The sequence below is a fragment of the Maylandia zebra genome, unplaced genomic scaffold (assembly GCF_041146795.1).
Source record: "Maylandia zebra isolate NMK-2024a unplaced genomic scaffold, Mzebra_GT3a scaffold11, whole genome shotgun sequence".
Classification (NCBI taxonomy): domain Eukaryota; kingdom Metazoa; phylum Chordata; class Actinopteri; order Cichliformes; family Cichlidae; genus Maylandia; species Maylandia zebra.
The window spans coordinates 2,885,983-2,911,731 of NW_027490041.1; the positions used below are offsets into that span (position 1 = coordinate 2,885,983).

The window sequence follows — 25,749 nt, forward strand, 5'->3', positions numbered from 1 at the left end:
CACCTCAAACATCATGTGATCCACTCTCAGTCTGCACTTTCATTCATGACTTCAACAGGTTGAAATGAGCTTTGAAGAAACATTCAGTGAAATAAATCTTTCATGGATTCATGTGAGCAGCAGATGAACTTTGTACCAACAACATCTTCAATAACAGAGTCTGAATGAAGCTCAGGTGTTGATGCTGCTCACTGATTGGACGCTTGCTTTCAGCTCTGCTCTCAGTCTTTACTGCACAGGTGAAGGTAGAAAGTGTGACTGGATCTATAGACTGGAAACAGAGAAACATGCTGAACATTTGAAGCTTTGCAGCAGAAATGTTCATGTTACAAATACAGCAGAGCTGATCTGGGATCAGTGTGTTCACACCTGCAGCTACAACAAGGTTTCATGTCTCCACACGTCAGCATGTGAACTTTACTCTGACTCAGTCTGAGCAGTCAGACGGCATATTTTTAAAGTTAACACATCAGCAAACACAGAGCTGAGCCCCTCCCACCTGTGCTGAGTTTCAGGTGGAGTCCCGCCTCCTTCCAGGAAGCAGCTCACCTGTGTGTCCGTGTTTAGTGTCCAGGTGTGGAGTGGAGCTTGTTGTTGGTGTGTGAAGAAACTGTAAGTTTGCTTTGTTTCCTCCTTTAACAGTTTGTCTTTAGGAACTTTACTGTTTGTTCAGCTCGTGTTTGATTTCTTCACACAACAAACTGTGTGTGTTTGTATTTCCGGTCTCTCCATTAAAGTCAGTGTGTAATGTTTCCTGGCTAACATCAGCTGTGTGCAGCTTAGTTCAGCACAAATCTGCCGCTCCATAGTTCACGGTAACGGACTCACAGCTGGACCAACGAGGCCGAGTGTGTCCGCCACGCTGAGCTACGTTCGTGTTTGTGTACTTGTAGTTTGTACTTTGAGTTCACTCAGAGCCCACAGAGGACGCAGCGTACGTGATGACGTCACAGCCCTTTACCTCCTTTACTGTCACTGTGATTAATATTTACACACGAGACACCTGCAGAGCTCTGACGCTAAGCTAACGCTAAGCTAGCCACACAGCATGCTAACACTAAGCTAATGCTAAGCTAACGCTAAGCTAACACTAAGCTAATGCTAAGCTAGCCAAGAACCCAGAGTGAGGTTAAAGCTGAGTAAACACTGACCCCAGACCAGGGCCCTGTTTCAGGAAGCCGGTTTGGAAAACTCAGAGTGAAAAACGACACTCACGGTTGAGTAACCCCGAACTGTCCAACTCGGAATATTCCGTTTCAGAAAGGCTGATAACAATTAGTTCAATCAAGGCGGAGTTGCTTTAACCCCAAGTGAAGCGCGCGGACGAGGATACATAAAGCCCTGATAAGCGGAGCACAGATTAAGCGAGTCACCATGGAGACGGAGGGAAAGAAGGCGCGGTCAATGTATTTCACAGCGCTTGAGGCCGAAATTCTGATGGCAGCATATGCCGATAACATGCAAATTCCGCGGAAAAAAGTAACACAGCGACAGCTGCAAAAGAAAGTGAGCATGCATGGCAAAACATAGCCGACAGAGTCAATGCGTGAGTGTTAATTTAAACATTGATCGAGGGATTTCCACCCATTTAACACGTTATTTTATCATATGTTATTTTATTTGTTATTTTATACATTTTATTTTGTGACGTGATGTGAGCGCAGGTGCAACCCAACAGGACCCAAACGTTCCTGGCAGCAAGTAAAAATGAAATATAAAAATATAGTCCAAACAGGTAAGGTGTAATTGTATTATGAGCCATAGTGCTTGGTCTGTTTGTCCTATGTAAATCAATTGCAGTTAGAGGCTACATTAATTTTCTGTCTGTAAGCACTTATTGAAATTATCTGAGCACATTACAAGTACATATTTGCTTACTCTGTATGCTCAAATGTGACCCGTTATAGCCAACAGAAAAAAAGCGCAGGCCCGAAAAACAGGTGGGGGTCCTCCACCACCACCACTCACAGAGGCTGAGCAGTTGGCCCTCAGCCAAAACAGTGGGCGCCCTGTGGCCGAAGGCATCTCTGCGGGGACATCCTCTGAGTCAATAACCCCGCAAGACACAAGTGCCTACATAGGGGGTAAATCCAAAATAATACATGATGTGCATACATCCTTTCTTCACAGTCACCTTTGCAGTGCGACTCATTCATTTGATAAACTCTTTACCATAATGGATTATTTTGTAGTGAAGTTATTTTCCTACTGATTTTGCCTTGCCTCAGTCTTGGTTGTCTTTGAGAGCATAATGACAATGAAGTGTAAGGTGATTGGTATGTTTGTTAATTGCCATTTGGTCCCTTGTAAGTTATAAGTGACCTGTATAAACCTCATATTCTATCAGTTGATGGTGGTGGTGTACTGCATCTGGTGCAGCCTCCTGTTGAGCCAGACCAACATGCAGTTGTGAGTACTCTTAATACTCCACAGATTATATGAGTTTACAGTAGAACAGCAATGTTGTTTATTTCTTTACTACAGGAAAATAATGAAGAAACATTGACAGCTGTTACAGAGGAGGAAGCAACAGAGACACTTTATGAGGTTTACATCTTTTAATACTTTGTGTACAGGAAACACAGGCGACCAATAAAGCCAGTTGAACAAAAATCTGTTTATTCTTCTTTCAACATGTTGAGGTGATGGGTCAAAGGAAATGATTGTGACATATGGTGTCTCTGACTGCTCTTCCATCTTGTATGTCCGTGGGAGGGTCAGGATGTTCATGGTTTGGATCACTGCTGATGTTTGGTTCAGAAGGACAGTGTTCTCCTCTAATTGTGGCAATGTTGTGAAGAATCACACATGCCACAATAATGTCACATGCCCTTTCTGGGGTGACCCTGAGTCTTTGCAGGCACTGGAACCGGGCCTTAAGCATTCCGATAGTCATTTCAATTCTGGCTCTTGTCCTGCAATTAGCCAGATTATATCGCTGCTGTGGGCCCGGTTCAGGGTCAGGGTAAGGGGTAAGCAAATAGGGTAAACATGGATACCCCCTATCACCAAGCAAGTAGCCAGTGAACTCTCCTAAGACAGAAGGGTACACTTCAGTTCAAATGTCCCTGAAGCAATTGGTCTTTATATATTTTAAAGTATTCTCAACTCACCATGTCCAAATTTTGTGCTCAGTGTACATTCACGGAATATTTGTGAGTCATGGACAGAGCCTGGCCACTTGGCTTCCACATTTGTGATAATGTTGGCAGCATCACATATGATCTTCACAGTGCAGAGAACACAAATTAGCATCCATTACTATGATGAAATAATTTGTTAGTTTGACATGCTACAGGGAACTATGTACCTGTACATTAATGCTGTGGAAAGACTTCCTGTTCACATAGTCTCCTTCATTTACTGAAGGAGCAATGACTGGAATGTGAGTGCCATCTGTACAGCCAATCACGCCTGGGAACCGTGAAAATAAATGTAAAATTTAAGTAGTAGTTCAAATATCACCACATCATGAATTAAGTTTCGTTCATCCTGATACCTGCAATTTTGTGGAATCCCTCTTTGATAAATCTTGTGGGTCTGTGACCGGGGAACACCACAGACGAGTACAGGAGACGTTTCAGTGCAACTGTAACATTCCTGACTGCCCGACAGACGGTAGCCTTGGAAACGTGCTCAGCGTCACCAATATTATACAGAAAGCTCCCGTTTGCAAGAAACCGAAGTGCAATACAAATAATATGTACAGAACTGAGAGAATGTCCGCGATGTGTCACATGCGTAATATATGGCCTGAGGATGTTATTCAAATAAATTATAGATTGTGCTGAGAAACGGTAACGTTCACACAGAAAATCATCAGGAAATGATAAAATGTCCGAACGCGCTCTAATCACTCTCTCCCGGCGGAGAGCTCTGCGGAGAATTTGGGCTTCAACATCTACTGGCTCTTCAAGGAAGTGGCACGCCATGTCCGACACTTCCTACTGTCAGGTTTCCGACAAAGGGGCGGAGACAGTCAGGGTTAGTTGTAGTAAACCTGCTAGGGGGCAGGTTAGCTTCACGGCGTGTGTCGTCATAGTGACTCACTCAGGCTGCAGCTGAACTCGCTTTGTGAAACCGAAAACCCAGAGTTTTCGTTAACTCAGGGTATACTTACTCAGTTTTTCCACTAAACCGGCTTCCTGAAACAGGGCCCAGCACCGTGATAAAGTGAGCTGCTGCTGCTGAACTTGAACAGGTAACAAAGTGATGAGCAGTCAGGCTGCAGGTTTCTACCTGTTCATGTTTCTACAGTAGAATCACTTTGAAGTGTCTTTGTGCTGTTTCATCTTTGATTTGTGTTCATAAACACTCAGAGAAACATCACGTGACCTCATCAGGATCTGTGTTGGTGTGTGGGGCTGTACCTCAGCTTTATGTTGTTACATGCTCATTTGTTCATTTTACACAGTAACATCAAAGTAATGTTATGAGGAGTAATGAAGTAACGTACTCCATTACTTTTAATTAAAGTGTTCTGTGTAATATGTGTAATAATGACTGTTTTGAGTAATGACCAACACTGATCACAACAAAGAGGAAATGCCTCCAACATGCACAAACATTTGAGCCACAACATGCAGTTAATGTGCACAAATGTCTTTGATATGCTGCTCAGTGATGGTGGTGACTGTCAGAGCAGAGCTACTGAGAATCAATAAGTAATATCAATGATGGGATCAGAATCACTAAATTCTTCTCATCCCTGTCAGTATCATACATGTGCTGTATAATGTGATAAATGTAGAGGTGCTGGCTGTTCTCTCACTCTGCTGTTTAGCTGTAAAGGACGCCTCCCTGCCTTTGTCTCATTCATGACCTTTAATAGTCTCTTCTAACATGCAGAGATCTGTATGATCTGTTTCATAGAGTCTAACCAGCCTGTACAGGTAACAACAACAGTCACTGCATCACTGACACACAAACGTCATCTCTGTCAATAACAACATTCATACATGGAATAAAAACACATCAGTGGATCATTGCTGGAGCTGATGTTTGTGCTCCTGGTGCAAAGGCTCTCAGTTTCCTCCTTGAAATAACATCAGTGGTGGGTCAGCGACATGCTTTCTTTCCCTCTCAGGTTTAAATATCTGGGACTCTCCACCGTTTGGTTTTAGAGCTGAAGAAGCTTCTCAGATGAAACGTCTTCCAGAAACTTAAAGACGTCTCTTTTCTCTCCAAGCTCCTTAGATCACATGACCTGGATGACTGAACCTACAGACACATTGACCTGGTTTCATGGTCACATGACGGGTCAGAGGTCAGCGACTGTAACTCAGTTCCTCCTGTTAATGTGAACTCACTGAGTGCTTGTGGTTTACCTCTCAGACTGGCTGAAGATGATGATGGAGGAAGAGGAGGACAGAGCAGAGTCTGCAGGGTCCAGCTGTCCGTCTGTGAGGAGTGACCGGTCCAAAGATCTAAATCCAGACTTCAGTGGTGAACCTGGAGCAACGAGGTCAGAGAGCTGAACTCACTGAGTAACAGAAATAATTCTGCACTGACATTATAATCAGTGTTGACTCTGGTTGATTGTCTGACTGTGTTTGTGAGCTGAGAGGAAATGAAAATGAGTTTGTAACAAAAATCAGTTTTGTCCAGTTTTCCTGTAAAAAGCTGAACTCTAATCTAAGAGGATGTTACTGACAGGAAACAGCTGCATTATCTGCAGTCTGTGTGATCACAGCTGCTTCAATCATGTTTGTGTCTGCAGAGGTCAGAGGTCACAGTCTGCAGGGTCCAGCTGTCCGTCTGTGAGGAGTGACCGGTCCAAAGATTTCCCTCCAGTCTTCAGTGGTGAACCTGGAGCAACGAGGTCAGAGAGCTGTGATGACTCCTTTACATGTTTGTGTTTCCTGGATAAATATGACCTGAAACATCCTCAGATTGTTACAAAGATTCATTAAAAAGAAAACAATGAAAGAGAAAAGATCCAAATGTTCGACTTGGTCATTTGCTGTTTGAGGACAGTGATGCTCATATCTGTGGGGAAAGTGTGACCTGAGTGGGTTCATGTTTGTCTTTAAAGAACAGAGCTGCTCTGATTCTCTTTGTGTCTGATCTGTTAAACAGTCTGAGAGGTCACACAGAGACCCAGCAGCTAAAGCCTGGATCATACTGGCTGCTGTTACTCCATCAGGACAACACTGAACCACAGTGGTGTGGATGTAGTGGATAAATCCCACCATACTGATGCTCAGAGTTAACCACAGGGAACAAAACCAGATGTTACCTTCAGATTGTGACCTTTGGAGTGGACGATGCAGATTTCAATAGAGAATAAATGTTGTTGTTTTTCAGCTGTGAAGAAAGAATCTAATTTTCTGAACTTAAGAATTTATGATGCTGGAAACAACATGGAGACTATAACACAACATTTCCACTGTGTTCATAGAATGAATGTAAAACTGTCAGACATTCATTAAATATGCAAAATGTCTACAGAAGCATCAGAGGGTCAGACGTGAAGCACTCAGTGATTTTGATCAAATGACTCATCAGTTATTGATCTGTACTACACTGATCTACCACGTTAGTAAAGCTGGTGTTCTGGTGGTGGAGGGAGACTCGGATCATGTTCTGGTTTTGGAGCAGTGATCTGCTGATGGTTCAGTTTGATGAGCTTCTTCAAAATCATCCCTGACATCACCACTGAAAGGACGTCCATGAAAACAGACTGAAAATTACTGATATGTTCACAATCTGAGAGTTTAAAACTTGACAGACTTGATTCAGATGAAGTTATTTGAGCAGAAACTCCTGGATCTTTATCCTGTGTTGATCTAATCCTTCATGGTTCCTCCACAGAGTGGAGCAGCAGAGCTCAGAGGTTCCCAGTGGTCAGTCTGCCCAGCAGCATCAAACACAGCTGGACTCCATATTTATGGTCTGTACATGTACAACAACTACTGTTACATCTGTTCTGTTCACAGTCATCTCCATGCTGCTCTTTGTAGACCAGTGGATCGTCAGTGTGTCCAACATGGATCTGATGTTTGGCTCCATGATTTCAGTCTGATTGGCTCATTCATAAATATTCTGTTCCAGCTGCTGGAGGACAACATCATCACTTTTGTGAAGAACGAGCTGAAGAAGATCCAGAAGGTTCTGAGTCCAGATTACCCAGAATGCTTAGAGAGTCAGAGGAGCAGCAGCAGAGAGGCATTTGTGAAGATCACAGTGGACTTCCTGAGGAGAATGAAGCAGGAGGAGCTGGCTGACCGTCTGCAGAGACGTAAGAGGATTTATCTAAAGATTTAAGCTGCTGGATAAATGAACATTTTCCAGAGATGGAAGATGGAGCAACATGTTTTAAAGATTAGTTCTTTTTGGAATTGAGTGTTTATTTTTCTTCTCATTCAGAGCTTCAAGCTCCAGTTTGTCATCGTAACCTTAAATCCACCCTGAAGAAGAAGTTCCAGTGTGTGTTTGAGGGCATCGCTAAAGCAGGAAACCCAACCCTCCTGAATCAGATCTACACAGAGCTCTACATCACAGAGGGAGGGACTGCAGAGGTCAATGATGAACATGAGGTCAGACAGATTGAAACAGCATCCAGGAAACCAGACAGACCAGAAACAACCATCAGACAAGAAGACATCTTTAAAGCCTCACCTGGAAGAGATGAACCAATCAGAACAGTGCTGACAAAGGGAGTGGCTGGCATTGGGAAAACAGTCTTAACACAGAAATACAGCCTGGACTGGGCTGAAGACAAAGCCAACCAGGACATCCAGTTCATATTTCCATTCACTTTCAGAGAGCTGAATGTGCTGAAAGAGGAAAAGTTCAGCTTGGTGGGACTTGTTCATCACTTCTTTACTGAAACCAAAGAAGCAGGAATCTGCAGCTTTGAAGACTTCCAGGTTGTGTTCATCTTTGATGGTCTGGATGAGTGTCGACTTCCTCTGGACTTCCACAAAACTACAATCCTAACTGACCCTAGAAAGTCCACCTCAGTGGATGTGCTGCTGATAAACCTCATCAGGGGGAAACTTCTTCCCTCTGCTCGCCTCTGGATAACCACACGACCTGCAGCAGCCAATCAGATCCCTCCTGACTGTGTTGGCATGGTGACAGAGGTCAGAGGGTTCACTGACCCACAGAAGGAGGAGTACTTCAGGAAGAGATTCAGAGATGAGGAGCAGGCCAGCAGGATCATCTCCCACATCAAGACCTCACGAAGCCTCCACATCATGTGTCACATCCCAGTCTTCTGCTGGATCACTGCTACAGTTCTGGAGGATGTGCTGGAAACCAGAGAGGGAGGACAGCTGCCCAAGACCCTGACTGAGATGTACATCCACTTCCTGGTGGTTCAGGCCAAAGTGAAGAAGGTCAAGTATGATGGAGGAGCTGAGACAGATCCACACTGGAGTCCAGAGAGCAGGAAGATGATGGAGTCTCTGGGAAAACTGGCTTTTGATCAGCTGCAGAAAGGAAACCTGATCTTCTATTAATCAGACCTGACAGAGTGTGGCATCGATATCAGAGCAGCCTCAGTGTACTCAGGAGTGTTCACACAGATCTTTAAAGAGGAGAGAGGACTGTACCAGGACAAGGTGTTCTGCTTCATCCATCTGAGTGTTCAGGAGTTTCTGGCTGCTCTTCATGTCCATCTGACCTTCATCAACTCTGGACTCAATCTGCTGGAACAACAACAAACAACATCCAAGAAGTCTGAAACAGGAGAATCTGCAAAGAAACACTTCTACCAGAGTGCTGTGAACAAGGCCTTACAGAGTCCAAATGGACACCTGGACTTGTTCCTCCGCTTCCTCCTGGGTCTTTCACTGCAGACCAATCAGACTCTCCTACGAGGTCTGCTGACACAGACAGGAAGTAGCTCACAGACCAATAAGAAAACAGTTCAGCACATCAAGAAGAAGCTCAGTGAGAATCTGTCTGCAGAGAAAAGCATCAATCTGTTCCACTGTCTGAATGAACTGAATGATCGTTCTCTAGTGGAGGAGATCCAACAGTCCCTGAGATCAGGAAGTCTCTCCACAGATAAACTGTCTCCTGCTCAGTGGTCAGCTCTGGTCTTCATCTTACTGTCATCAGAAGAAGATCTGGATGTGTTTGACCTGAAGAAATACTCTGCTTCAGAGGAGGCTCTTCTGAGAATGCTGCCAGTGGTCAAAGCCTCCAACAAGGCTCTGTGAGTAAATCTGTGATCATGTTTATTTTTAAAATGTTGATTAAAAGTGGTCATAGATTTCTTCTATGACAGATCCATGTCCTAAAACCACGAGCCAGCGTAGTTGTATAGTATAAAAGAAAAAAGGAGAACTTTTGACCACAATATTGTAACTTGAATGAACTTTTGAAACAGCCTTTAAACATAAAATTTATGAACAGAATCAGTGACAAAGGGCAGCCCTGGTGGAGCCCATCACCCACCGGACTTATTACTATCCAACGTATTGCTGGCTATGCCAACCAAGCTCTTGCAATGGTTGTAAAAGGATCGAATGGCCATGAAATGTTTCTCAGTTTTATTATTTTCAGTCACATCTGTTTTTGATTATTAACTGAATGTTTTAAAATTCAGGCTTTTTATGTTATACAAAACATCATATTTTCTTATGTCTTGTATTGATTCTGAAGGAATAGTTTTCATCAGTATCGCAGATACCAGCCTGAATTTTACTTTGTATTGGATCAGGAAGGAAATCAGTGGCATCACACATCACTTACAGCAACTTCAGCACCTCTTCATTTTAATAAACTGGGGGAGGTGCACCAAGATTCAGTATGAGATAAAGAATTATTTTTAACTGTAAGGTTGGAGAAATCTGTTGTTGGAAATTGGAAGAACGGGTCATCTTAAAAATCCCTGCATTGTAGTTTTATTCAGGCCCCTTCAATCTGTGATCGCTGTTGCTTTGCATTGTAAATGCTACTATTACAAAAGTCACAAATATTAGTGTATGTGTGTGTTGTTGGGTAATAAACCAAAAGAACAGAATCTACCAGCACCTCACTGATTTCTGCTTAAAAACAACAAAAAAGCAATAAAGCTCTGATTTGTTTGGTTGATCTTGTCTCCCTTCCCGCTTGATGTCAGACTGAGTGGTTGTAACCTGTCAGACAGAAGCTGTGAAGCTCTGTCCTCAGTCCTGAGCTCCCAGTCCTCCCATCTGACAGAGCTGGACCTGGGTAACAACAACCTGCAGGATTCAGGAGTGAAGCTTCTGTCTGCTGGGATGAAGAGTCAATACTGCAAACTGGAAACGCTGAGGTCAGATCAAGCGATATCGATTTTTTTTTTTCATCAATTAACATCATTTAATCAATTTCATTTGGAAAAAATTTACATTGTGTGTATGTTTTGTTTTTTTAATGAATCCATGCAAGTCACAGTAAACTGCCACATTTGACTTTTGTAACATGAGGCAATAAGGATTCCAGCATGTCCTGGAAACATACATGCCAACCCTCCCGATTTTTCCGGGAGAATCCTGAATTTCAGTGCCCCTCCCGAAAATCTCCCGGAGCCACCATTCTCCTGGAATTCTCCTGATTTTCCACCAGGAAAACAAAATAGAAAAACCATATCCCAGAATTCATAGCGTGGCCCAACCAATTCCAGTTTCCAACAATGGCTGCAGCTACTTAGTTTTAATATTGCTCTTATTACTCTTTCTGGGTCACAAAATAAACTTTTAACATATTTTCAGGCGAGAATGTCGTATGTTTTGTTTTTTTAATGAATCCATGCAAGTCACAGTAAACTGCCACATTTGTCTTTTGTAACATGAGGCAATAAGGATTCCAGCATGTCCTGAAACAGTGTTGAAATATTGTAAATATAGTAGCTCCTCATGGCACCATGAATATACTTTAACACAAGTGTTTCATGTCTTCTTGTCATCATTTCTTCAGACTGAGTGGCTGTAACCTGTCAGACAGAAGCTGTGAAGCTCTGTCCTCAGTCCTGAGCTCCCAGTCCTCCCGTCTGACAGAGCTGGATCTGGGTAACAACAACCTGCAGGATTCAGGACTGAAGCTTCTGTTTTCTGCAGTGGAGAGTCCAAAGTGTACACTTGGGATTCTCAGGTCAGGATTCAGTCTTTTCTGATGATAATTTTAAAACCTGAGTCAGGTCGATAAATGGCTTACTCATTTACAACAGACATGATTTGTTAAATCACCTTATATATGTGTGCTTAAGTTCTGTGCTGCTCTGATTTATTGCCCGTGCTGTCTTTCAGTTCAGCTTTGTTGAGTCTCTGGTAGGATTTCTTTCACATGACCTGTGTAAAAACAAAACAGGAAACATATTAAGCTGAAGTAAGATGCACAATTTGAAAAATGGGGCACAAAAAATGTTGCTGCTTTCTGGAAAGTGCGTCTAAGAAGACCCAATGGAGAAAGTGAAGAGAAAAATCAAAGATTAAGAAGAAGAAAATGGCAGAGGCAGTTTCTTTTGGACTGCCTGCAGATGGGGCGAGACTCTAGAAACAGGGATGATTGGAGAAAATGTAAAGAGGCCAGGAGATGAATACTCTGGTGTTCTGGGGATAGTTCAAGGTTCAAGGCTCTTTATTTGTCACATGCATAGTTATACAAGTATAACACACAGTGAAATGTAGCCTGACACGCTCCTCGACATGTGCAAAAATTGGGGGGGGGGGGGTGTAGAGGAAGAACATTATATATATATATATATATATATATATATATAAACACCCAGCACACCCCTGCGGGCGGTTTATCCTTCAAGCTCGGGTCCTCTACCAGAGGCCTGGGAGCTTGAGGGTCCTGCGCAGTATCTTAGCTGTTCCCAGGACTGCGCTCTTCTGGACAGAGATCTCCGATGTTATTCCCGGGATCTGCTGGAGCCACTCGCCTAGCTTGGGAGTCACCGCACCTAGTGCTCCGATTACCACGGGGACCACCATTACCTTCACCCTCCACATCCTCTCGAGCTCTTCTCTGAGCCCTTGGTATTTCTCCAGCTTCTCGTGTTCCTTCTTCCTGATATTGCTGTCATTCGGAGCCACTACATCGATCACTACGGCCGTCTTCTTCTGTTTGTCTACCACCACTATGTCCGGTTGGTTAGCCACCACCATTTTGTCCGTCTGTATCTGGAAGTCCCACAGGATCTTAGCTCGGTCATTCTCCACCACCCTTGGGGGCATCTCCCATTTTGACCTCGGGACTTCCAGGTTATACTCGGCACAGATGTTCTAGTCCGGGATCTCCTGGTGTAGGTGTCCTGAAGCGGGGGGAGAGCAATCCTGCAGCAGCGTTCTGCTGTACGGATCACTCTCTGGAGAGCTTTTTGGTCCTTCACACAGCTGTTCCCGAACCACGATGTCATGTTCTCTGTGAGGATGCTCTCCACAGCGCCTGTATAGAAAATCCTGAGGATCTTTGGAGAGACCCTGAACTTCCTCAGTTGTCGTAGGTGATACAGGCGCTGCCTAGCCTTTTTGGTCTGGACCTGAATGTGGGCAGCCCATGTCAGGTCTGAGGAGATGTGGACACCAAGATACTTGAAGGACTGCACCCTCTCCACTGGAGCTCCATTGATGATAATGGGCTTGTAGTCTCTGTGCTGACCCCTTCTGAAGTCCACCACCAGCTCCTTTGTCTTGCTGACGTTCAGCTGGAGGTGGTTGTCCTGGCACCACGATGCCAGATTCTTCACTTCATCCATGTAGGCCGCCTCATCGTTGTTGGAGATGGCACCCAACACCACTGTGTCGTCAGCAAACTTCACAATGGTGTTGGAGCCATGGGTGGCCACACAGTCTGAAGTGTAGAGGGAGTAGAGCAGTGGCGAGAGGACACATCCCTGAGGTGCTCCTGTGTTGATGGTGATGCTGTTGGAGAAGCACCTGCCCACCCTCACCACCTGAGTTCTGCCAGTGAGGAAGTCCAACACCCATGCACACAGACGGCTGTTAAGTCCCAGATCCCTGAGCTTTGTGAACAGTCTGCAGGGCACTATTGTGTTAAACGCTGAACTGTAATCAACAAACAGCATTCGCACATAGTTACCCTGTTTCTTGTCCACGTGGCTGAGAGTGGTGTGTAGGACGTGGGCGATGGCATTGTAACTCCCTCCAAGTTGAAAAACGAACACAAGGCGTTCTTGATTTACTGGCATTTATTGCACACGGGCGCCACCAACGATGCCACCAGAGATGCTGTAACGATGCCGTGAGAACTGTACAACAACATAAAATAATCAATTTCCACCGTACATTGTTCTCATAGAGAATAAACAATAAAGTACATTATTAAACAACATAAATGCTCACAATTTGACCTTTACAAAATGCTAACATATACACGTGGTTACCATAAATTCGCTCGCTCTATCACAAACAAACATCTTATTTTCTATCACAACATATACAAATTGCATACCTCATTGGCCGCATTAACTTGCAGGGGTTAATGAAAACGCTTCTTGTAGTGTCACTCTTTCCCATAGTCGGACACTCCGTTGCATGCGTCTACATGTCTCTACCACCACCAGAGAGAGACGAAAGCATGCTGCGCTCTACCGAGTGTAGCGTGTACCAGAATATACCGTCGACCTCAAACAACAGACTAAACATTGGTTCCACCCTGGAAACATTCTGTAAACCCTTTTTAAATGTATTTCCAACCAACAACAGACATTACATCACACACATATATTAACAATAAAGTATTTCACTTATTCATTGTAACTTGAACCATAAAATTGTCTTAAATTGCATAAGTGCTGCTGACGGCAGCCACACTCCCACCAAATCATTAATGATTTTTCAACTGAACCTCGTTGTAAAGGCAAGTGTATACAGTCCCTTAGTCACATAAATCACAGAGACAAGAATTCTGAACTATTCAGCTTCAAGTAGGGTAACTGTTTTGTGGATAGGTCTTTCAAGATACACTGGCTTGTTAACTCTTTTTCCTTGGTCATCCAATGTCGCATCACTGATTAGCAACTCGAGTTTCCTAATGATTCCATCCTCACTAGGGTACACCTTGGTTACCTTGGCCAACTTCCACTCATTTCTGGGTAGACTATTGTCCATCAGCATCACAATGTCGTTGATCTTAGCATTTCTCCGTGCTTTGTACCATTTTCCTCTCTGCTGAAGATTCAGCAAGTATTCCCTTTTCCATCTGGTCCAGAATTCATTAGCCAGGTATTGCACCTTGCGCCATCTCTTGCGAAGATAAAGGTCTTCCTTCACAAACTCACCAGGTGGTGGTAAAACCACTGAAGACTTCATAGTCAGGATGTGATTCGGCGTAAGAGGCTGTGGACCAGTGGGATCGTTCAACAGGTGAGTTGTTAAGGGCCTACTATTTATGATCGCCATGACTTCATACAGGTAGGTACGCAAGGATGAAGTGTCAAGTCTTTTGGATGAATGATCCAGAATGGATGTCAAAACACTTCTAATCGTTCTAATCTGCCTTTCCCAGGCCCCACCCATATGGCTGGCAGATGCCGGGTTCATGACAAACTCACAACCTAGTTGTCTTAGGCTTTCTTGGTCCATTTTCTTTACAGATTCCAAGAACTCTTGTCTTGCTCCAACAAAGTTGGTACCCTGATCGGACCGAAGTTGTCGAACACTTCCTCGTATGGCGATAAAGGTTCGAAGAGCATTAATAAAGGCATCACTGGTCATGTCGTCAAGAAGCTCTATATGCACAGCACGAGAGCACAGACATGTGAATAGCAGACCATAGCGTTTAAGTTCCCTTCTTCCCTCCTTAACGTAAAACGGGCCGAAGCAGTCCATTCCACAATAGGAAAAAGGGGGCGATGCTTCAACTCTCTCACGCGGTAAATCTGCCATTCTTTGTACCTCAGCATTCCTTCTGAATTTCCTACATTTGACACACTTGTAGATGTAGGAAGACACTGCGTGACTACATCCCAATAGCCAAATGCCATTTGATCGCAGCTCATTCATCGTCATCCCACGTCCCTGGTGATGAACCCTTTGATGGAAGTGTTCAATCAGTAACTTTGATATGTGGGTTTTGTTTGGCAAGATCACTGGATGTTTGATGTGTGGGTGTAAATCTGCATGCTCCAGCCGACCTCCCACTCTTAACACACCCCTTTTATCCAAAAAGGGATTCAGTTTGTGCAGCCTATTTGCACGATCTCTTGTTGTTGTCTGCTTTGCTTTCAGATCTTTGATTTCTTCGGAAAACAGTTCGTTTTGGACAGTAGCTATGATGAAAAGCTCTGCCTCTTTCCTCTCCTCAAGACTGGTGACTTCGTTTGTTCTGCACATCAGACCCTTGAGCTCTTTGACACATCGCATGAGTCGTGCAATTGCTCTAACTAGCTTCGTCCAGTTTGAGAATCTTGAAAAATGATTAAGCAACGAATCTTCTGTGGTCAGTGTCTTATGGACAAAGATCTTGCGAAGTTCTGGGTCTTCAGCTCCCAACTCTCCCACCTTAAGGTCATCAGCGGGAAGTTTATCCCGCCAGATAAAATCTGGACCGGTGAACCAATTGGAAGTGATTAGTCCCTTTGCTGTCAGACCTCGTGATGCATGATCAGCAGGATTGTTCTCAGAAGCCACATATCTCCACTGGTCTGGATCGGAACCTTCTTGGATGCGCTGAATGCGATTTGCCACAAATATGTGAAACCTTCTCGCCTCGTTGTTGATGTATCCAAGAACAACCTTCGAGTCTGTCCAAAGGAATTCTTTGGCTTGAACTTCCAACTCTCTTTTAAGCAGGTCGCTCGTTCGCACGGCAATAACTGCTGCTGATAGCTCAAGCCTGGGTACTGTGGTGACCTTTGTAGGAGTCACCCTGGCTTTGCCAATAACTAGAGAGCAGTGGACTTGGTTTGAAACGCTGATTGCTCTCAAGTAAGAACATTCACCGTACCCTTTAACACTCGCATCTGAGAAATGATGCAGCTCATATCTTTCAACTTTCTCAAAACCTTCTGGGAGATAACAGCGCTAAATTTTGATGTCAGCCAGGTTCTTTAAATCTAAAAGCCAAGACTCCCACCGTGGTTTGAGCTCTTCTGACAGTGGCTCATCCCATCCAACCTTGCCTTGACACATCTGTTGGAGTATTTGCTTTCCAACCAGAACAAATGGTGACACAAAGCCAAGAGGGTCATAGATGGATGCCACAGTTGATAAGACTCCTCTTCTAGAAAGTGGGCGTTCATCCACAATCACTCTGAAATGGAACTGGTCTGCAACAATGCACCATTTGATTCCCAGAGCTCTCTCAATTTGGGACTCACCAAGAACCAAGTCACGATTTCGTACCGAATCTGCACGTTCACTCTCTGGAATGGATGCAAGTACCTCATGATTGTTAGAAATGAATTTGTGAATTCGCAGTTTGCCAGCACTGCAGAGTTGCCTTGCTTCCTTTACCAACTTGATGGCTTCCTCCTTGGTTGCGACACTTGTGAGCCCATCGTCCACGTAAAAGTTTCGTTCAATGAACTGAATGGTCGTTTCACTGTAGTGACCATGTCCTTGGGCAGCAACATGTTTCAACCCAAAGTTTGCACAACCAGGGGAGGAGGCAGCTCCAAATAGGTGCACTCGCATACGATAGACTGATGGTTGAGCCTGGAAGTTTCCATCGTCCCACCAGAGAAATCTCAAGTAGTCCTGGTCCTCCGCTTTGACGTGAAACTGATGGAACATACGCTCGATATCGCACATTATAGCAACTTGTCCCTTGCGAAAGCGGCAGAGAACACCTATCAGGCTGTTCGTTAATTCTGGTCCAGTGAGAAGGTAATCATTTAATGACACGCCTTCAAATCTTGCTGAGCAGTCGAATACAACCCGTATTTTTCCTGGCTTGTGTGGGTGATACACCCCGTGATGAGGAATGTACCATACAGGACTGTTGTTAATTTCTTCCCTTGGGACCTTTTCTGCATCCCCATTTGTTATGATTTCACTCATAAAGGTTGTGTAGTCCTTTTGATATTGTTTGCCCCTTTCAAATCTTCCTTTGAAGCATCGAAGTCTGTGAACTGCACATGCCTTATTGTCTGGGAGATTTGGTTGATCTTTCTTGAAGGGGAGCGGCATTTCACAGTGACCATCCGCTTTGATTTTGATTCCTTCTTCCATTATGGTTAGGAAACGCAAGTCTTCCTGAGATAGATTAGCATCCTCTATTCTTCTCTCACTGAAGCCAGACTCAAGCATCCTCAGCACATCTGGTGGTGAAATGAACTCCTTAACTTGGGTTCGACATATGTATTTCACTTCATTTGTGAGCTTCTTAGATGTCTGGAGATGAGGTTTCACTGACTTCATGACAATCTTGTGACTGCTTCCTATAGCATCACCATAGTCGACACATGGGCTAACACAACCGACTATGCTCCATCCAAGATCTGTCCTTTGAGCAAATGGCTCATTGTCTTTACCTGGGACGACCTCTCGGGGCAGCAAAGCCTGAGGACAGTTGTATCCTATGAGAAGCCCTACATCGCACTCAATCAATGGAGCGATGTCCTCTGCAAGATGCTCTAGGTGTGTCCAAGCTCTTGCCGTTCTTGGTGTAGGAATGTGACTTAGATTGGCAGGGATGAACTCTCTTGAATAGGTTACAGGGAGAGAAATCTTCTTTGAAGAGTAGAAACCTCTCACCTGCAGTCCAACTAACCTTTGACTCGGGATGATTGTATTTCTGGATGAAAGTGTGGAGAGTTTTAACTGCACAGCTTCCCCTTTCGTGTCCAGAGCTTCCGCCTTGTCTTGCACAATGAATGTGTTGTCGCTTTGGTTGTCAAGTAGTGCATATACAAGAATTTCATTCTCTGGGTTACTTGATGTAGACAGCCAGACTGGGACAACCGTAGAGGAGTACATGCTGTCCATACCTTGCACTACTCTGTTTGACGTGGCTTCATTTGATGGTTCAGGAGTATGTTTGCTCTCTGTTCTTTCCGTTGACTTAGCAGATTTCGAGTTTTTTACACTCTCCCCACGTTCATTGCTGCTTTTCTCTCTTCTGGTTGCTCTTTCACGGTCTTCATGTAAACATGTTGGGTGTTTTTCCTTACATGTCTCACAAAGACTCCTTCTTTTGCAGGTCCTTGAGAGATGTCCTGGTTGTAGACATCCAAAGCACAATTTCTTTGTCTGAACAAACTTAACGCGTTCCTCAACTGGTCTTTCCCTGAATTTCCAGCATGTCTGTATGCCATGATTGCATCTTTCACAAAAAGTGCATTTCTTACGTTCTGCATTCTCTTCAGAGTTGCTCGCAAGCACCTTTGCACCAATGTTTCGTGCCTTTGTTGTCTTTATTTTTTCACCGTCATTAGACTTCAGGGCATGAAGAGAAGTTACTGGATTGCAAGCTATTTTCGCTTCCTTTGCGATGAATTCCACAAACTGACTGAAAGTAGGAAACACCTTACAAGTTTCTTCTATCTCAATCACCTTCCTATTCCAACTGGCCACCAGCCAATCTGGCAGTTTTGTTAGAAGTTTTTGATTTTCATCACAGTCGTTCAATACTTCCAGACCCTTAATCTGGGACATTGCAGCCTGGCAGCCTCTAAGGAAGTCTGAAAAGTCCCTCAGCTCGACGCTGTCTTTGGGTCCGATTTTGGGCCATGCCACGAGCTTATCCTTGAAGGCTTTAGCTATCACGAATGAACTTCCAAACCTTTCTTCCAGGATGTCCCATGCTGAGTTGTAAGCTGCATCCGTTCCTAATAGGAAGTAGCTTTCAATGGCCTTTTTTGCAGGTCCACCAACATATTTACGAAGGTAATAGACTCTTTCTCCTACTGGAATGTTTTTCCTGCCTATCAGGGTTTGAAATGACATCTTCCAATCGCTATACCTTAGTGGATCTCCCATGAAGATAGATGGTTCAGGTGTTGGGAGACGGCTTACATTAATAGACTCTGCTATTGCTTCAGCGAGGACTGTGATACTATCTGCTTGGTGTATCACGGGATGCTCACGTGGACTCCTTATAACTCCTGGAGATCTATGTTGCTGAGCTGCGTGGTTATGAAGTAACTCTGTTATTTCCTCGTCCGAGCTTATATCTTGTTCATAAACTTGGAGCCGTGCCTTTGCCGCACTTAGCTTCTTAACAGTCTGTAAGCGCTCTATTTGTCTGCGTTTCTCTTCCAGTGCTTTCTTTCTCGCCACATTTTCTTCATCTTGTAATGCAATCTTCTTTCGATTTTCTTCTTCAAGACTTTCAAGTTCTTGTTGCTCACATTCTATCTCTTGCAGGACCTTTAGTGCAGCTTGTGTAGCAGCTAGCTCTGCTACGGCCTCTTGTCTCTTAATGGAGGAAAGGCTTGACCTTTGTGACTTTATGCTGGAACTGCTTGCAGAGCTTAGACTTCTTTGAGAGCCCTTACTTGTGCCTTGAGAAGCTGAAGATGAAAACACTGAACTAGACTCAGGCCAGACTAAATCCTCTATCTGAACGTCTTCGTTATCTTTATTCTGAAGATAAGTGGTTGCATTGTCCAAGATTATTTTGGATACCGCGTCACAGGTGTCTGCCCTACGACGGATCTCACTGTCTGGAGAAGAGCATTTACGCAAGTCTTCATATGCGTGTTTCACATCTGCTGATGCACAACTTAACTTACACATCAAATCCTTCACAACCTCAACAGAGGGGGCTCCCTTTATCATTTTCTTGGCTTGCTTGGCGTTTGCTTTCCATTTATCATAAGTTGTAGTGAAACGATGCTGAAGTTTTTTTGACTTCTCATCATGCAGTTGCTGAGCCTTTTCAGTAAGCTTTCGAGGTCTTTGACTTCTTCGTGGCTCTTCTTCACGTGACTGCTGTACATTTGTGGCACTACTATCCTCGAGTAAGTCGCCATTCTTAGTTTCATATTCAGTCGTTTGATCCATTCTGCGATGTTTGCCTTATTACTTGAGTCGTATAAATATGGTGGGCTTTGTTCCTAACCCAACAGCACGTACGACACAGCACTTAATTCTACAACACTTCTAGCTTCAAATAACAGAAATAGGTAAAATGACTTCACCTATAAAACATCTTATTAGACAGGACCATGAACTTAGAAAGGAGATATGCAGAACACCAGATTACTTTCAGTTCTTACAATGTTCCTTAAACAGTCGACAAAGTTGACCCACTTCTTAACATTTAACTTGTTTTAAATGCATCACTTAAAGGATCGTCCATGTAAACTTCGATTGTTTGCTGCTTAGGTTAACTGGCGTATGCATAGTCTTATCTGTCTGATGCTAGCGTGCGATGAATTTCTTCTTGCTCAGTGGATGACAGGCACAGCTACTCGTCTCCTCGCCTCATGTCGAGCAGACTGAGTTCTCACTGTAACTCCCTCCAAGTTGAAAAACGAACACAAGGCGTTCTTGATTTACTGGCATTTATTGCACACGGGCGCCACCAATGATGCCACCAGAGATGCTGTAACGATGCCGTGAGAACTGTACAACAACATAAAATAATCAATTTCCACCGTACATTGTTCTCATAGAGAATAAACAATAAAGTACATTATTAAACAACATAAATGCTCACAATTTGACCTTTACAAAATGCTAACATATACACGTGGTTACCATAAATTCGCTCGCTCTATCACAAACAAACATCTTATTTTCTATCACAACATATACAAATTGCATACCTCATTGGCCGCATTAACTTGCAGGGGTTAATGAAAACGCTTCTTGTAGTGTCACTCTTTCCCATAGTCGGACACTCCGTTGCATGCGTCTACATGTCTCTACCACCACCAGAGAGAGACGAAAGCATGCTGCGCTCTACCGAGTGTAGCGTGTACCAGAATATACCGTCGACCTCAAACAACAGACTAAACATTGGTTCCACCCCGGAAACATTCTGTAAACCCTTTTTAAATGTATTTCCAACCAACAACATACATTACATCACACACATATATTAACAATAAAGTATTTCACTTATTCATTGTAACTTGAACCATAAAATTGTCTTAAATTGCATAAGTGCTGCTGACGGCAGCCACAGGCATCCTCTGTGGATCTGTTGGATCTGTAGGCGAACTGCAGCGGATCTGTGGTGTCTGGGATGGAGGAGGAGATGATGTTCTTCAGCAGCCTCTCAAACACCTTCATTACTACCGAGGTCAGTGCAACTGGCCGGTAATCGTTCAGGGATGAGGGTTTGCTGTTCTTGGGCACAGGGATGATGGTGGATCTTTTGAAGCATGTGGGGACCACAGACTTCACCAGGGACACGTTGAAGATGTAAGTGAACACACCTGCTAGCTGGTCAGCACAGCAGCGCAGCAGACGGCCGGTGATGCCGTCTGGCCCCGCCGCTTTCCTTGTGTTCACTCTCCTCAGTGCCGCTCGGACGTCATGCTCCGCGATGCTGGTCACCGGTCTCTCGCTGATGACGTCACTGTCCTCGGTAGTCAGGCGGTAGATAGCATTAGCCGCCTGGCTAACCTCGAAACGGGCGTAGAACCGATTCAGCTCGTTGGTGAATGCAGAGTCAGCGTTGATCGGCGCAGTGTCCCTGGCTTTGTAGTCCGTAATGGTGCATAGTCCGTGCCACATACTCCCTGGTGGAAGCGGGACTCCACACGTTCCCGGTACCGGCGTTTGGCATCTCTCACCGCGCGCCGCACGCCGTATGAGGCCGCTTTGTAGGCGCTCATATCGCCAGTGGCGAGACCCGCGTTCTAGGAGGCGGTCCTGGCGTTTACTGCAGTGCGGATTGATCTGTCCATCCACGGTTTCTGGTTTGGGAATGTGGTGACTCTCACAGTGGGGATAATCTCCTCCGCTAGCATATTGACGAAGCATACTGCTACTTCCGTAAACTCGTTGATGTCGACTGCGCATGCTCTGAACATGTCCCAGTCGACGTCGTTGAGTGCGTCCTGTAGCGTAGCTTCTGATTGGGCAGTCCACCGTTTCACCTCCCTCGTGGTCACGTCTTCCCTCCGTATGCTTTGTTTATACTGGGGAATGAGGAAGATGGCGTTGTGGTCAGACTTCCCAAAAGCCGGGTGTGAGACAGCTTTGTAGCCCTGCTTGTATGGCGTGTAGCAGTGATCCAAAATCCGATCCCCTCTCGTTGGACACGAGACATGCTGGTAAAAGTTTGGCATGACTTGTCTGAGGTTCGCTTTGTTAAAGTCTCCTGCTACAATGAGGGCTGCGCTCGGGTCCTTGTTTTGAAGCGAGCTTAGCACATCATGTAATTCGGACAAAGCCATACCTGTGTCCGCTTGGAGTGGGATGTAGACCACCATGGCAATCACTGAGGTGAACTCACGGGGCAGATAGAAAGGGCGGCACTTAATGCTCAGGAACTCCAGATGTGGCGAGCAGCCGCTGGAGAGAGTAGAAATGCTCCTGGCATCACACCACTTTCTGTTTACCATGAAACACACTCCTCCACCTTTGGTTTTGTTCGACTCTGCCGTTCTGTCCGCGCGGAGCACAAAGAATGAATCCGACAGAGTTACGGCCTGGTCCGGCACGGTGGGGGTCAGCCATGTCTCCGTGAAGCACAGAATGTTGCAGTCCCTCATGTCACGTTGGAAGGTGACCCTTGCTCTAAGGTCATCGAGCTTGTTCTCCATGGATTGTACATTGGCCAGTAGGATACTGGGCAGTGGTGCGCGATGCGCCTGCTGTCTCAGTCTGTTCCTAATACCAGCGCGTTTTCCCCGGCGCTTCTTTGTTCTGCGCCTCGGATGAGCGGCCCGTCCTTTGTTGTTCTCCGCGCCGCGTAGAATCTCTGGCGGCCAGGAAGGGTCAGGTTTAAAAGTGTCCAAGATTAGATGTGCAACCTTGGCACCGATGTTTACAAGTGATCCGCTGTCGTATACTATAAGACTAGAGGGTTTTGGGATGTAAACCAGAGCAAAAAATAAGTAAAAAACAAGAAAAGTGGATAAGTGGGAGTGAGAGGGAGAGATGCCAGTAAATGATTTCAAGGATAAATTTCAGAAAATCAGAGCTAAGAAACCAAAGCAAGTGGGGAACTAAAAACATGTGGACAGACTCATAATTAGGCCAAAGACACATTAAAGCAATTATTACAGGTTTAGAAACAGGGATGGATATGAAGGAGCTTAGCATGAATTTGCATTGAGGAAAGAATAGCAACGAGCATCAGAGGAAACCGTTAGGAAAACTAAGAGGATGTACTGGCAGGAATACTGCAGTACTTTAGGAAGAACTACACCAGTTAAGAATGTGTGGAGTACTGTTAAGAACATGAATGCAGACAGGAAACAACAGCAGTTTTTGTAAAGTAAATTCAAACTCCTTCATTAAATGCAGCTGGTTGAGTGAAAACAATGGAGAATGATTGTGTTACGTTGTTTATTCTCTATAGAAATGGAGCAGCAGGAGTGCATGCATAGCTGGACGTGGGCTGTATATACATGCGTGTATCCGTGTTGTCTGTGAGCAGAGAAAACAAAGCGCTGGAAATGTCCAGTGTATCATAAGCCAGCCAGTCCTGTTACTGCAATTCACTTCTTCACCAGAAAGTGTCACCATCAGGCTTCAACAGCAGTTTCCAGTATTAATAGTGTTAATGAGCTACAGGTAGTATGGATGGGAAAATGTAGAGATGCTGGGCAAACAATATGATCAAATCCACAGTGGGAATAATTGAAGTGATGACGGCAGGTGTAGAGAACAAAAATGAATCATATTGAAATGTTAAATCAGGAAAATCCTGGAGAAGAGGATAGTTCTAATGTTCAGTTTGTAATGTTTGAATTCAAAGCAGCTCTTAAGTGCATAAAAATGACTTCACCTGACGTCAGACTGAACAATCGGATTAGCTACTGATATTGATTTAACCCTTTAAGACCTACCATAGAACCAAGTCCGACAGAGCTTATATTATATTTTTACATGCTGTAGAGCCATTTTTGGGAGCATTTCAAGTTACTATACATCAATACAACCATTACAGACTAAATTTTAATAATATGTATGTATTAAGTACATAGTAATTACATAAATTGCAAAAAAGTGCAATAAACTACAAAAAAATTGAAAATCGTTTTTGTTTTTTTAACATATATTTCTAGTTAGAAAAATTTAAGAGGCTTATCCCTCAAAACTGTAAATACAAAAAAGTTGCACAAAATAGTTTCCCACCACAGGAAATTTATTTTGAGTGCCTTCATAGTTTTATTTTTGAAATACACCAATTTTTATATACTGCAGGAAAAACAAAAATGAATATTATACTGCAAATTTGCAAAATAACAGCATATGCATCAAAATAAACTATTTCCAGCAGTGCAATATGAGTCCTAAGCATATGTGGAAGGAAACTGTAACCTAGGACAAGCTGATGGCATAAGATGTAAGTACAACTCCTCAGGTTTCATATGCAAAAAAAATTATTGCGCTAGCTCACGTGGTTACAGTGCTACCGGGATTTAAAAATAGTTGCACAAAACGGAGTGTGCCCACTCTGACCAGTTTTAAAGGGTTAAAGCAAGAAAATATGGTATTAGCATTAGCTGCCAATTCCTATTCACCTAAAATTAGCATTACCTGCTAATGGCAGTCTACTTAGCATTAACTCTTCACTAATGTAATGCTAATTCACATCAAATTATCTTTAGCTTTAGCATTAGCGGCTAGCTTCAGCCTACCTAGCACTAGCTGCTCACATTGTTAAAAGGGAAGAGAAAACGATATTAGCATTAGCTTGTAATAATTATTCACCCCTAATTAGAATTAGCCACTAATGGCAGCATACTTAGCATTAACTCCTCACATCGTCATAATACAAATGATACTAACTTGCATTAAATTAGACTGCTGTTATTAGCTAATGCTATTTAGCAGTAGCTGCTCACATTGCTATAAAGCAAAGGAAAACGATATGAGCATTAGGTTCTAATGCGTATTTGCCTTAAATTAGACGTAGGTGCTAATGGCGGACTACTTAGCATTAGCAGCTCAGATGTTGTAATGCTAGGAAAAAGAGTGTTAGCATTAGCCGTTCACATTGTTATGAAGTTAAGGGAAATAGTGTTAGCATTAGCTACTCACATTGTTAAAAAGTGTTAGCATTAGTGCATAATGCTAATTCACATCAAATTAGCATTAGTTAATAACGGCAGCCTATTTAGCATTAGCAGATAATGTCGACCTTGGCCCACTGGAAAAGTTCAGAACTAAAGATTTAGGAGTGTTTCTCGATAGCTCTTTCTCATTTGAGAAACAAATGAATTCTGTTATTAAAACCAGCTGTAAGGTTTATATTGTTGATTGTCATTTATGCTTAGAAATATTTACTCATATATGCTTAGAGTTGTATAATCGATTGCATGATGATAGAGGTTTGATCCTTAGTAGTCTGTAAAGACTCTGTGTGCCTTCCAGAGTGCTCTGGCATGCACACACCACTTGGGGCCACGAGAGAGGTCGTACCCTCTCTTACTGATTTATGGTGTAGGACAGGGGTCTCAAACTCAATTTAGCTGGGGGCCACTGCAGGCAGAGTCTGGGTGAGGCTGGGCCGCATTAGGTTTTCCACAAGAAAGGCATGGTTGAAAAATTCCAATCTTCTCAAATCTCTTTATTTTTATTTTTTAATACAAAATATGAAAAATAAATAAACAAATTAAGAATGAATAAGAAAATAAATCAATCTGTAATACATAAATAAAACAATAATAAGATATTTTTAGTCAGTGAACTTGTGTGTTTTTTTCAGTCTTCTATATCTGCTGTATTTAGATTG

At 43.7% G+C, this 25,749-nt stretch overlaps 1 protein-coding gene and 1 long non-coding RNA gene across 2 annotated transcripts; both read left to right on the top strand.

The window, feature by feature from the left end:
- Window positions 1–498: 498 nt before the first annotated feature.
- LOC143415907 (uncharacterized) lies at window positions 499–5,821 on the top strand. The gene is made up of 3 exons (XR_013096335.1): window positions 499–612; window positions 5,335–5,464; window positions 5,720–5,821. It is a non-coding gene; the product is annotated as an uncharacterized LOC143415907 (long non-coding RNA).
- Window positions 5,822–7,009: 1,188 nt separating this feature from the next.
- LOC143416077 (protein NLRC3-like) lies at window positions 7,010–10,909 on the top strand. Its single transcript, XM_076881451.1, has 5 exons — window positions 7,010–7,018; window positions 7,054–7,240; window positions 7,369–9,166; window positions 10,076–10,249; window positions 10,894–10,909. Exons 1-3 carry the CDS (start codon window positions 7,010–7,012, stop codon window positions 8,463–8,465), a joined length of 1,293 nt encoding a protein of 430 aa, XP_076737566.1. The 3' UTR covers window positions 8,466–9,166; window positions 10,076–10,249; window positions 10,894–10,909.
- Window positions 10,910–25,749: the final 14,840 nt, after the last annotated feature.

Bases quoted from the DNA above. Each gene is read 5' to 3' on its own strand.
- LOC143416077 (XM_076881451.1), top strand. The intron at 7,241-7,368 runs GTAAGAGGATTT...CTTCTCATTCAG, and splicing joins GGCTGACCGTCTGCAGAGAC to AGCTTCAAGCTCCAGTTTGT.